The sequence below is a fragment of the Mobula hypostoma genome, chromosome 15 (assembly GCF_963921235.1).
Source record: "Mobula hypostoma chromosome 15, sMobHyp1.1, whole genome shotgun sequence".
Taxonomy (NCBI): Eukaryota; Metazoa; Chordata; class Chondrichthyes; order Myliobatiformes; family Myliobatidae; genus Mobula; species Mobula hypostoma.
The window spans coordinates 71518757-71532082 of NC_086111.1; the positions used below are offsets into that span (position 1 = coordinate 71518757).

Below are 13326 nucleotides of genomic sequence, written 5' to 3' on the forward strand. Positions count from 1 at the left end.
AGGTTTATGGGTTAAACATTGGTGAATGGGATTAGCTTGGATGGGGCAAATTGGTCAGCATGCAACAGATGGGCCAAAAGGTCTGTTTCCCCGCTGTATTACTCTATAATTCAGTAGAAACGATCTTATAGCATGGTTTTAAAAAGAGCAGTGGAGTAATTCCCAGTGTTCTGGTATTTATCTCACACCCAACATCACTATTGGAAATTATCTGGTTATTAGCACATTGCATTTTCCTACATTACAAGTGTGATTCTACTTCTGAAGTACTTAATTGCTTTGAAATGAACATGAGTGCAATATAAAAATAAAAGTAAGTAGGGAATTACTTTAAAAGGTTGGTAGAGTGGTTATATTTTTTTAATACAGTCTCTTCAAAGCCTGGGACCTGGGTGAAAATCTTAACTTTGGAACCTCAAGAGAACGGCAGACTACAAGACGATTTGGCCATGCTTGCGGACTGTGCCCTGCCACCTGAGCTTCGGGTAAGTCTTGTCTTATTAGAGTATATCTTGCAAAGGATTTCAGAAGATGTTGAATGATTAATGTTTCCTGAAATACAGGAGGTTAGGAAAAGTCAGATTACTGAGGTTGGAGTAAATGTACGCTTGAGCGGGAGAGAGAGAGAGAGGGAGAGAGGGAGGGAGAGAGAGAGAGAATGATCAATTATCAAGGATACTGGCATACACTATAGGTGAAGGAAAAATTTATGTACACATTTGGAGTGCACATCCTATAAAGATGATGGAGGCTATTAAACTTTCAAAAGAGGAATGGATATATATTTGAAACAGGATTTTTTACAGGGCTACACTGCACTGCAATAGGATAGGAATTTTACTTGGTTAGTTAATTTGCTGATTTGGAACAGACACAATAGGCAGAATGGTCACCTGTGCTAGACACACTTTGATTGTTTAGTGAGCCTGAGATTTCCAAAGAGCACTGGGGAATATTTGAGCAAAAATTGCAGTATCTAATACAATATTAATTCCAAAATATGAAACGTACAGTACTGTGCAAAAGTCTGAGGCACATATATATATATATACTGTATTTGTCATCGTGGAGCGGGGAGCAAGTTGGAAATCTGGTGGGAGCAAAGGATGTTGGGAATGGTGAGGATAGAGGGCTGAGGGATGGGTGAGGGACAGGTGGCAGGGAAGGAGTGCCAGGGGTAAGGGGGGGCACAGGTACAGACACAACCAGCCCTAAGACACCAGGCAAGTTCATTTGATTTCAAACAATTAGTTTATTGATCATTATAGAATGCCTCTCTGTGCTTCCCACTACCCACTCTCCTCCTTTCTCCTTTTGCCAACTGTGATTTCCCTCTCTCCCTTCCCCCTTTCCCACTCTCAGTCCACAGTAGAGACTCATATCAGAACCCGGTATATCATCACTCACATCTGTCACGAAATGTGTTTTTTTTTTGCAGCAGTACACTGCAATACATAAAATTACTACAGTACTGTGCAAAGTTTCTAACTATATATGTGCCTGTGACTTTGGCACAGTACAGTAAATGGAGTAAGTATTTGACATAAAAATGTAGAATATGTTCATGTCATCGTTTCTTCTCTCTTCAACACACAAATGACTTAAAGTACAGGAATCTAGAGTAACAAACAATCTGCTGTAAGAACTCAGCAGGCTGAGCTGCATTTCTGGGAGGAAAGAAAATGTTAAATGTTCCGTGTCGAAACTCTGCAAAAGGACCAGGTTCTCATGCATGGCTTCAACTGGAAATGTCAATTCCTTTTCCTCCACAGATTATATGCTTCAACAAACAGCATTGGGGTAAATATTTAGGTACCTGATTTTAATGAATTTAAAGGTATATATTAATTAGAAAACTAGCTTCCTGCATTTCTTCAAGTGGTGTCACAAGTCCTTTTACCCCATCTGACATGGGGTCTGGGCTTGACATGTCATTCAAAAAATGGTAATTTTGAAAGTACAGCTGTTCCATTTCAGAATCAGATTTTATATCACCGGCATTTGTTGTGAAATTTGTTAACTTATCAGCAGCAGTACAATGCCATACATGATAATATAGAAATAAATCAATCAATCAATCTGTCACTGTAAATATATGTATGTGTGTGTACATACATAATATATATATAATTGTTTAAAATAGTGCAAAAACAGAAATAACGGAAGTGCGGTGGTGTTGAAGGGTTCAATGTCCATTTAAGAATTGAATAGCAGAGGGGAAGAAGCTGTTCCTGGATCACTTACAGTATGCCTTCAGGCATCTGTACCTCTTTCCCAATGTTAACAACGAGAAGAGGGCATGTCCTGGGTGATGGGAGTCCTTAATAATGGACCCTGCCATTCTGAGGCCCTGCTTCTTGAAGATGTCTTGGATCTTCAGTACTATTCATTGCTGACTGGGACATCAGTCCTGATATTACATAGCATAAAGAACATAGAACAACACTTCAGCTCTAGTCCATGTCAAACTATTAATCTGCCCAGTCCCATCGACCTGCACCTGGACCACAGCCGTCCATACCCCTCCCAGCCATCTACATTTCCAAATTTCTCTTAATTGTTGAAATCAAAACCACATCCACTTGCGCTGGCAGCTCATTCCACCATACTCTAAGTGAAGGAGATCCCTCTTCATGGTCCCCTTAAATATTCCACCTTTCACTCTTAACCCATGACCTCTAGTTCTACTCTCAGCCAACCTCAGTGGAAAAAGCCTGCATTTACCCTGTCTATACTTTTCTTAATTTTGTATACCTCTATCAAATCTCCCGTCATTCTCCTACGCTCGAGAGAATAATTCCTGACCTGCTCAGCCTTTCTCTATAACTCAGGTCCTCAAGTACTGGCAACATTCTTGTCAGTTTTCTCTGCACCCTTTCAATCTTACTGATACCTCTCCTGTGGGTAGTTGACCACACAACTACACACAATACTCCAAACTAGGCCTCCCCAATGTCTTATACAACTTCAAGGTAACATCTCAACGCCTGTACTCAGTACTTTGATTTATGAAAGCCAATGTGCCAAAAGCTCTTGTTATGACCCCATTTGCCTGTGTAATGTGCCCCAATATCAAGAAAGTGTCTGAGAAATTTAATTTTCTGAGTGAGTCCAAGAAAATTGCTTCCATTCATCTCATTTGGTCACCTAGGTCATTTTTTCTGCTGTAATTCCAAAGAATGCGTGGGGATCTTATCAAAACATATAAATTTATGAAAGGAATAGTTAAAGTTAGAGGCAAGAAAGTTGCTTCCACTTAGATAAATGAGACTAGAACCAGGGGACATACTCTCAAGATTTGGGAGTAGATTTAGGACAGAGATGAGGAGAAGCTGCTTTTCCCAGAGAACAGTGAATTTGTGGAATTCTCTGCTCAGGGAAGCAGTAGAGACCACCACATTAAGTATATTTAAGACCCAGTTGGATAGATTTTTGAGATAAAGATTAAAAATTGGCTTTATGTGTCACATGTTCATTGAATCATACAGTACTGTAAAGTGTTCCTTTTGTGCAAGTGAAACCACACTTCAGGTGCCAACGTAGCATGCTCACAACTCAATGACTGGATGTCTTTGGAATCTGGAGGAAACCAGAGTACCTGGAGGAAGAGCACAGGGTCATGGGGAGAACATACAAACTCCTTGCAGACAGCAGCAGGAATACCAGACAGTGATGCAACCAGTCAGAATGCTCTCCACGGTACATCTGTAGAAGTGTGCGAGTGTCTTTGGTGACGATTGACGGTTGTGGGGAAAGGCTGGTGTGTGGAGCTGAGTCCGTGGCCAAATCAGCCATGATCTTATTGAACGGAAGAGTGGTCTTGATGGGCCAAATGGCTGACTCCTGCTCCTGGTTTTTGTGTTCTCGTTCTATAGACATTTCTGCACTTCCAAATGAAATCATAGAGCAGAGAAACAGGCCCTATGGCAGACAATATCCATGTTGACTATCAAGTACATATCTATCTAAATTCCCTTTACAAGGACTTGGTCCATAGTTCTCTATTCCTTGACAATTCAAATTCTTGTCTGGATGCTAAGTGTTCTCAGAGTACCTTTCTCCACAAACACTTTGCCATTGTTTCTCACATTCCGATTACTCTCTTTTTTTCAAGAACTCTTCCTCTGATCCCCTCTAGCATAGCAGTTAGAGCAATTGCTGTACAGAGCTAGACCATAAGACATAGGAGCAGAATTACACCATTCAGCCCATCGAGTCTGCTTCGTCATTCCATCATGACTGATTTATTATCCCTCTGAACCCTTTTCTCCTGCCTTCTTCCCTTAATGATTCAGGCCCTAACAGCTCAAGAGTTTATCAACCTCCACTTTAAATATACCCAATGACTTGGTTTCCACAGATGCACCCTCCTCCCCCAGCTAAAGAAATTCCTCCTCATCTCTGTTGTAAATGAATGTCCTTCTATTCTAAGGATATTCCCTTTGGTCCTAGATTCCCCCACTTTAGGAAGCATCCTCTCCATATCTAGACTATCTAGGCTTTTGAATATTCAGTAGGTTTCAATGAGATCCCCCTCACCTTATTCTTCTAAAGTCAAGTGAATACAGGCACAAAGCCATCAAACACTCCTCATACGTTACTGTGGAAATCTGACTTTACAAAATTTCTCCCATATAATTCACAGCTTTTTTCTAGCTAGTAATAATAATAAAATATGTCATGGTATTCATTAGTGAAAGGATACAGATATATATCCATAATGGAGACTCGAGACTGTAGATGCTGTATTCGAACATTTTTACATCTCTGGTTGAAACCCTTCATCTGGACTGAAGGGTAGAACGGTGATAGTCAGTAGTTTAATTATGGGTAGTATTAGAGTGATTCTTCAATGGAATGAAAGAACTATGGCAAGTATGTGAAATACGATATGGGTCACTATGGGAGATGGATATTCCTGACTTCGGAGAGATCAGTTTATGGACAGTTCTCAGGAACGGAGTCCTTACATGCCCAACCACTGTCTTTATAAACGTTTCTGCTTTACTGTCCTTCTAAATCAATGTTTTTAACCTGATCCTGCTCTTTCATTTGCAGGTTGGATTTGGTGAGCTACCTTTCGACAGCACAGACAACTTCAGCAGCTACCCAGACCTGAGCTTCAGAGTGGAAGGCTACATCTTCCTTTGTCATAAGGTCTCTATGTTGGTGTTATTTTATAAAGCTAACAGCACAAACCAGGCCCTTTGCCTCGCTGTGTGCACTGACCATCAACCATCTAGTTACACAGATACACTATTCAACCAATTTTGTGTGTAATTCTCCATACATTCTGATTAACTCCAGAGATGAGTTACAGAATCGTACAGCATGGAAGCAGGCTCCTTGGCCCAACTCTCCCATCCTGACCGTGTTGCCCAGCAAGCTAGTCCCACTTGCTTGCATTTAGCCCATGGCCGCCTAAACCTCTCCTAACCATGGGCTTTTAAATTTGTTAATGTGCCAGCATCAGCGCTATTTCTGGCAGCACTTACCACCCTTTGTGTGAAGAAGCTGCCCCTTTTAAATCTCTCCCCTTCGATCTTAAACCTAAGCCCTCTCGTTTTTAATGCTCCTAGTGATGATACCTCAGTGGTGGCAGGGTATTTATTAGTCTCACAGTCAGAGGGAAGAAGCTGTTACTCAGTGTGGCAGTCATAGTCCTGATGCTCTACCTTCTTCCTGCTGGTAGAGTGTCAAAGAGATAGTGGGATGGGTGGCAGGGATCCTCGACAATGCTTTAGGCCCTTCGCATACAGTCCTTCTGGTTAATGTCACAAATAAGGGGGAAGGGAGACCCCAGAGATCCTCTTGGCAGTTCTTACTGTCCTCTGAGGGTTATTGTGGTCTGTTGCCTTTCAGCTTCCATTTTTGATTCTCAGAAATCATTAAATAATGATTTGTTATATGTCAAATAGACTTATTTAAATGTTAATAAGAAGTTACATCAAGAATGTTACAATTATGTTGTAAAAATTTACAACATGGACCTGGCTATTCAGCCAATGTTAGCCAAAAAACATTCAAGTTAGACATCCAAAATTCTGGAGGAACTCAGCAGGTCAGGTAGATCTTTGGAGGGGAATAAGCAGTTTATGTTTTGGGCCAAGACACTTCATATGGATTGCATAGTCCTGTGGTGCACAGGCTTTGACGCTGGTCCTTTATTTTGTGCTTGCAGGCATTTTTTTGCAGTCGTAGCGATTACTTCAGAGCACTTTTGCAGGACCATTTCTCTGAGAGTGAGCAGCTTCAGAGTCAGCCCAGTATTCCCATGGTGACGCTGCACAATGTGACAGAAGAAATCTTCATTCGAGTCCTCTACTACATCTACAGTGATGAAACCGAGGTAAGATAGGGTGACCAGTCAACAGGTTCAGGTTCAGATTTATTTTATTTATTTATTTATTTATCTGAACAACACACTTTTCGTCCCTCTTCCCTCCGAGAGAAGGCTTAGGAGCTTGAAGACTTGTACGGCCAGATTTGGGAACAGCTTCTTTCCAACTGTGATAAGACTGCTGAACGGATCCTGACCCGGATCTGGGCCGTACCCTCCAAATATCCGGACCTGCCTCTCGGTTTTTTTGCACTACCTTACTTTCCCTTTTCTATTTTCTATTTATGATTTATAATTTAAATTTTTAAATACTTACTATCGATTTGTACTCCAGGGAGTGTGAAACGCAGAATCAAATATTGCTGTGATGATTGTACGCTCTAGTATCAATTGTTTGGCGACTATAAAGTATCGCATGAGCATTGAAGCATACAGTGAAATGTGTTTGCGTTAACAATCAACTCATCTAAGGATGTGCTGGGGGCAACCCACAGGTGTAGCCACACAATTTGGTGCCAACAAATCATGCTCAGTCTTGTTGAACGGTGCTCGGGCTTGATGACACAACATCACCAATGTTGTTTCAAAGGAACGGGACGAAATAAAAACAGACATTGCTGGATCTTCTTAGCAGGCCAGCAATCTATGGATATTGAAGCAGTTAACATTTTAGTTTAATGATCATTCATAAGAACATGGTTGTGTTAATTCTGTTTCTCTGTAAGAATGCTACTTTTTCTGCTTGATATTTTCAGTATATTCTGTTTTTATTTAAGATTTCCAAAATAAGCACTTTTATGCATTTAGACAGTAAATCTCTTTTCAGAATTGATGCTTTTGTTCAAAGTTCAGATTCAAAGTAAGTTTATTATCCTAAGTACATATACGTCACCAAATGCAATCCTGAGATTCATTTTCTTGTGGGCATTCACAATAAATACAAAGAAACACAATAGAATCAGTGAAAGACCTCATACAACACGAATGGACAAACAACCACTGTGCAAAAGACAAGAAAGTGCAAATACAAAAGGAGAAAAAATTAATAATAAATAAGTGATAAATTTCGAGAACATGAGATGAAGAGTCCTTGAAAGTGAGTCCAGAGGTTATGGGAACACAGTTCAATGATGGGGCAAGTGAAGTTGAGAAGTTATCTCTTATAGAGATGGTAAGAGCCTAAAGAGCCTATAAGAGCCTAATGGTTGAGTGGTAACAACTATTCCTGAACCTGTTGATGTGAGTCCTGAGGCTCCTGTACCACCTTCATCATGGCAGCAGCGGGAAGAGAGCATGGCCTGGATGGTGGGGATGAGCGGGGTCTTTGATGATAGATAGGACAGCGTTCCTTGTAGATGTGCTGAATGGTGGAGAGGGCTTTACCTGTGATAGACTGAGCTGTATCTACTTCTTTTTGGAGGCTTTATTATTAAAGGGAATTGGTGTTCTCATACCAGGCCGTGATGCAACCAGTCAATATAGAATTCACTGCACATCTATAGAAGATTGTCACAGTTTTGAATGACATGCTGACATTTTTGTCTGTTTACTCCAGTGGTTCTCAATCTTTTTTATGCCATGAACCCCTACCATTAACCAAGGGGAATGTGGACCACAGGTTGAGAATCCCTGATCTACGTTAATCTCACTTGCCTTCATTAGGACTGTATCTTTCTATGTCTTGTCTGTGTAAATGTCTCTTAAATTTAGTAATTATATCAATCTTATGGTCATCATCATCATTATGTGCTGTACGAAGTAGGCGAGATGTACCAGCTGCCCGTTCGACCATCCACCACCTGCTCCCATGGCTTCATGTAACCCTGTTCAGGGGGGCTAAGCAGGTGGAACACCTTGTCCAAGGGTAGCCTGCAGGCTAGCGGAGGGAAGGAGCGCCTTACACCTTTTTATCAAGCCATGATGGAATGGTGGAGCAGACTCGATGGGCTGAATGGCCTAATTCTGCTCCTATGTCTTATGGTCTTAGGGTCCTTTGGTAGAGACGTATCTCCATCCTGCTATCCAAATTCCAATGATAGCAAGTTCTAAATATTAACCAATCTGTCTGAAAATTAACTTAACCACCAGATCCCCTCTAAAATTCCTTCCTCTCACCTTAATCTATGACCTCTTTCTTTTGATATCCCTACTATGGTTATGATCATACTAATATGGTTATCATACTACCATGGTTATCTGTCATACTATCTACACCTGTCATAATCCTGCATGTTTTTAATCAAGTTGTACCTCAGTCCTTGTCAGTTGAGGGAAAACAAGCCCTTCCTATCTTAGCTGTCCCCATAACTAAAGCCCTCCAGTCCAGGCAATATCTTGGTGAATCTTTTCTTTTAAAAGAGGTTTTTTTTAAACAATATGCTCTATTTGTCGCATGTACGGTACATTGAAACATACAGTGAAATGTGTTGTTTGTGAAAATGACCAACACAGTTGTGCAGAGGAGACTTACAAGGATGTTGCCTGGATTGGAGGGTGTACCTTATGAGAATAGGTTGAGTGAACTTGGCCTTTTCTCCTTGGAGTGACAGAGGATGAGAGGTGACCTGACAGAGGTGTATAAGATGATGAGAAGCATTGATCATGTGGATTGCCAGAGGCTTTTTCCCAGGGCTGAAATGGCTAACATGAGGAGGCATAGTTTTAAGGTGCTTGGAAATAGGTACCAAGGGGATGTCAGGGGTAAGTTTTTCACACAGAGAGTGGTGGGTGTGTGGAATGCACTGCTGGCGGCAGTGGTGGAAGCGGATACAATAGGGTCTTTTACGAGCATCTTAGGTACATGGAACCTAAAAAAATAGACGGCTATGCACTAGGGAAATTCTAGGCAGTTTCTAGAGTACATTACATGCTCAGCACAACATTGTGGGCTGAAGGACATGTAATGTGCTGTAGATTTCTATGTTTACAGTAGGAGAATGTGTTGGGGCAGGCCACTAGTGTTACCATGCATCGAACCGCCAACATAACATGCCCACAACTTACTAACCTCAACTTGCTCGTCTTTGGAATATGGGAGGAAACCTGAACACCTGGAGGCAATCCACACCATTACTGGGAGAATGTACAGATTCCTAACAGAGAGCGGTGGGAATTGAACCCCGATCACTGGCGCCACAGCACTGTCCTCGCTACGCTACTGTGCCCATCTCTTCTCTGTACTCCCTCCCGCACAATTCCATGCTTACTGTTGGCATATTTCACTGAATTTTAAATAATTTTGGAAGAATCTCCAACAGTTCCCCCAGGGATGATGAAATGTGTGTTAGGATGTTTATTATTCATTGATGGGTAAATAAATTGGTTCTCCTGAGATCCCACACTTAATTAGATTTGCATTTGTAAAATAGAGGAGGGACTCGTCACCATCTGTGCAGAATATGGGTTTTAATAAGTTAAATTGAGGCACATATGTAAAAGAGAGCTTTCTATTTTCTTACACTGCAGATACATTTATTGATAGTGAACCTGAGAAAATTTTCATGTGTTTTATTCAAAATCACTTTCCACATTTGATTAGCAGCCTGCTGATACGATAAGTTGCTGATTTATTTTCATATTCTGGTGTAACAAGATCTTTTGTAAGCAGAGTGGGTCCAAATGACCTTCAGTACTGTAGAATTTTCTGAGTAGGTATTTTTCATTGATTCACAACTAAATTTATGGCTGAATTTCACCTGTTTCTTGTCCTCCCAAAGTTTGAAGGGGTATTTGAAGGAATGGTTGATACTCTACCAGTTTAAAGAAGGAGATAACATTTATATAGTGCCTTTTGTGTTGAGTTGAAAGTATCTTCAAACACATAACTACTTTGTGAAGTGTGCTCCCTGCTATGATTTAGGTTCAGGAGCAGTAACACATGGTAAGCTCACAAAATCAATATATTAATGATTATTGGTGTTACTTGCGATCGGCATTGTTCAAGTTGATGAGAAGAATCTTCTTTGAAAAAAGGGCCATGGTATCTTTTGACCACCTGATAGTGTTTATTGTTTCTTCTAAAGGATAGCACTTCCAAAGGAGAATTCCCTTTATACAGTACTAGAATATTAGTCTAGATTTTAGCACTTAAGACTCTGCAAGTGATAGACAGGTCAGCAGAAAACATCACTGGCTGCAGACTACCATCACTGCAGGACTTGTATATGTCCAGGACAAAGAAATGGGCAGGAAAAAACATTGTGGACATTTCCCACCCTGAAAACTGCCTTTTCCAAAAGTTTCCTTCTTGAAAGCGCTTAGGGCCATTAAAGAAAAACCTCACATACCTTACAAGTTTCTTCTCCCAGACAGTTAATCTGATCAACCATTCTAGATATTCCCTCTAACTATTACCCCCGTCACTGCACTGTTAAACTTAAAGCCACATTTTGTAATGCTGTTTATATCATAAATACTTACTTCAGTGGTTGGTAAGTTGATGGAGAAGCTCCTGAGAGGCAGGATTTATGGACATTTGGAGAGGCATAATATGAATAGGGATAGTCAGCATGGCTTTGTGAAAGGCAGGTCATGCCTTACGAGCCCGAATGAATTTTTCGAGGATGTGACTAAACACATTGATGGTGGTAGAGCAGTAGATGTAGTGTATATGGATTTCAGCAAGGCATTTGACAAGGTACCCCATGCAAGGCTTATCGAAAATGTAAGGAGGCATGGGATCCAAGGGGAGATTGCTTTGTGGATCCAGAACTGGCTTGCCCACAGAAGGCAAAGAGCGGTTGTAGACGGGTCATATTCTGCTTGGAGGTCAGTCACCAGCAGTGTGCCTCAGGGATCTGTTCTGGGACCCCTACTCTTCGTGATTTTTATAAATGGCCTGGATGAAGAAGTGGAGGGATGGGTTAGTAAATTTGCTGATGACACAAAGATTGGAGATGTTGTGGATAGTGTGGAGGGCTGTCAGAGGTTACAGTGGGACATTGATAGGATGCAAAACTGGGCTGAGAAGTGGCAGATGGAGTTCAACTCAGATAAGTGTGAGGTGGTTCATTTTGGTAGGTCAAATATGATGACAGAATATAGTACTAATGGTAAGACTCTTGGCAGTGTGGAGATCAGAGGGATCTTGGGGTCCGAGTCCATAGGACACTCAAGGCTGCTGCGCAGATTGACTCTGTGGTTAAGAAAGAAATGGCCTTCGTCAATTGTGGGATTGAGTTTAAGAGCCGAGAGGTAATATTGCAGCTATATAGGACCCTGGTCAGACCCCATTTGGAGTACTGTGCTCAGTTCTGGTCACCTCACTACAGAAGGATGTGGAAACCATAGAAAGGGTGCAGAGGAGATTTACAAGGATGTTGCTTGGATTGGGGAGCATGCGTTATGAGAATAGGTTGAGTGAACTCGGCCTTTTATCCTTAGAGCGACGGAGGGTGAGAGGTGACCTGATAGAGGTGTATAAGATGATGAGAGGCATTGATCATGTGGATAGTCAGAGGCTTTTTTCCAGGGCGGAAATGGCTAGCACGAGAGGGCACAATTTTAAGATGCTTGGAAGTAGGTACAGAGGAGATATGAGGGGTAAATTTTTTACGCAGAGAGTGGTGAGAGCATGGAATGGGCTGCCGGCGACGGTGGTTGAGGTGGATACGATAGGGTCTTTTAAGAGACTCCTGGACAGGTTCATGGAGCTCAGAAAAATAGAGGGCTATGGGTAACCCTGGGTAATTTCTCAGGTGAGGACATGTTCAGCACAGCTTTGTGGGCTGTAGGGCCTGTATTATGCTGTAGGTTTTTTATGTTTCTATGTTTCTATAAATACATGCTGGTATTTATACAGGTATATTTACGGACAATTTATTCCATATCTGTCCTTTAACCCCTAACTTTATTTTCATATAATTCTCTATTCTTTATTCTTTATAATTGTTGAATGTTGGTATTTTTGACAAGGAAGATGGCACCACTGACTAACAGCAACATTTTGCAGACTGCTCACAAAACTACTAGATACTCTTCTTCTAAGCACACTTCTGAACTGCATCGAGTGCAGCCTGTATTTCCATTTTAAGGATGTATTTTTGATCCAACTGAATGACCTGGTGCTTTTGCGATCTCCTGGGGATTTGGCGAGGAGAGTACAGGGGCAGCCATTGCTGGGGGTGGCTGCATTGATTCCTAGTGGCGGAACATGAACCCATGGTTGGGTCCATTACTCCATGCCAATTAAAACGTTGAGCAAGCTTAAAATTGGCAAGTATGAGAGTGGAAAATGAAGAGGTGTTCAGCAGCACCTGGTGCGTTTGACTGGTCTCCCTCTCTTCCCACTGCTGCTGGCAGATGGTGCAGGAATATTGAGACCCATGCTGCTGTGTTTGGGAGCATAAATCGGGCTCCTGGATGGGTTTCACTCACCTCAATGCTGAATGCGTTCCACAGCTGTGGACTCACTTTCGGGGGCTCTGCAGTTCATGTTCTATGTCCTCTTGTTTACTTTTTTTTTGCTATTTACGCGATTTGATCAAGGTGCTTCGGCGCTGAATTAACTCTGCAGCCATTGGGCTCCTGGAATGGCTTTTCTCGCCTCCACAGCTCGTGGCTGTGTACTCGCTTTTGGGGACTCTGCAGTAAATGTTCTGTGTGTTATTTGTTTACTTTTTATTGTTTGCACAACTTGATGTTTGTTTCACACATTGGGTATTTGATGGTCTTTATTGTGTGGGGATGTTTCTTTGTTTTGTGGTTGCCTGCAGGAAGACAAATCTCAAGGTTGTATACTGTATATGTACTTTGATAATAAAACATGCAAACTCTGGTTAGGCCACACTTGGAGTACTGTGTACAGTTCTGGTCATCTCACTATAGGAAGGATGTGGAAGCATTGGAAAGGGTACAGAGGAGATTTACCAGGATGCTGCCTGGTTTAGAGAGTATGCATTATGATCAGAGATTAAGGGAGCTAGGGCTTTACTCTTTGGAGAGGAGGAGGATGAGAGGAGACATGATAGAAGTATACAAGATATTAA

General features: G+C 41.6%; 1 protein-coding gene across 4 annotated transcripts in view; it reads left to right on the forward strand.

Moving 5' to 3' along the window:
* The window catches only part of abtb1 (ankyrin repeat and BTB (POZ) domain containing 1), an 89448-nt gene that overhangs the window by 50305 nt on the left and 25817 nt on the right, over nucleotides 1-13326 (forward strand). For all 4 annotated transcript variants that reach the window (XM_063068238.1, XM_063068237.1, XM_063068236.1 and 1 more), the window contains 3 exons: nucleotides 370-485; nucleotides 5059-5157; nucleotides 6182-6349. In XM_063068238.1, coding sequence (XP_062924308.1) covers nucleotides 370-485; nucleotides 5059-5157; nucleotides 6182-6349 — 383 coding nt within the window. The remainder of the gene's footprint in view (nucleotides 1-369; nucleotides 486-5058; nucleotides 5158-6181; nucleotides 6350-13326) is intronic.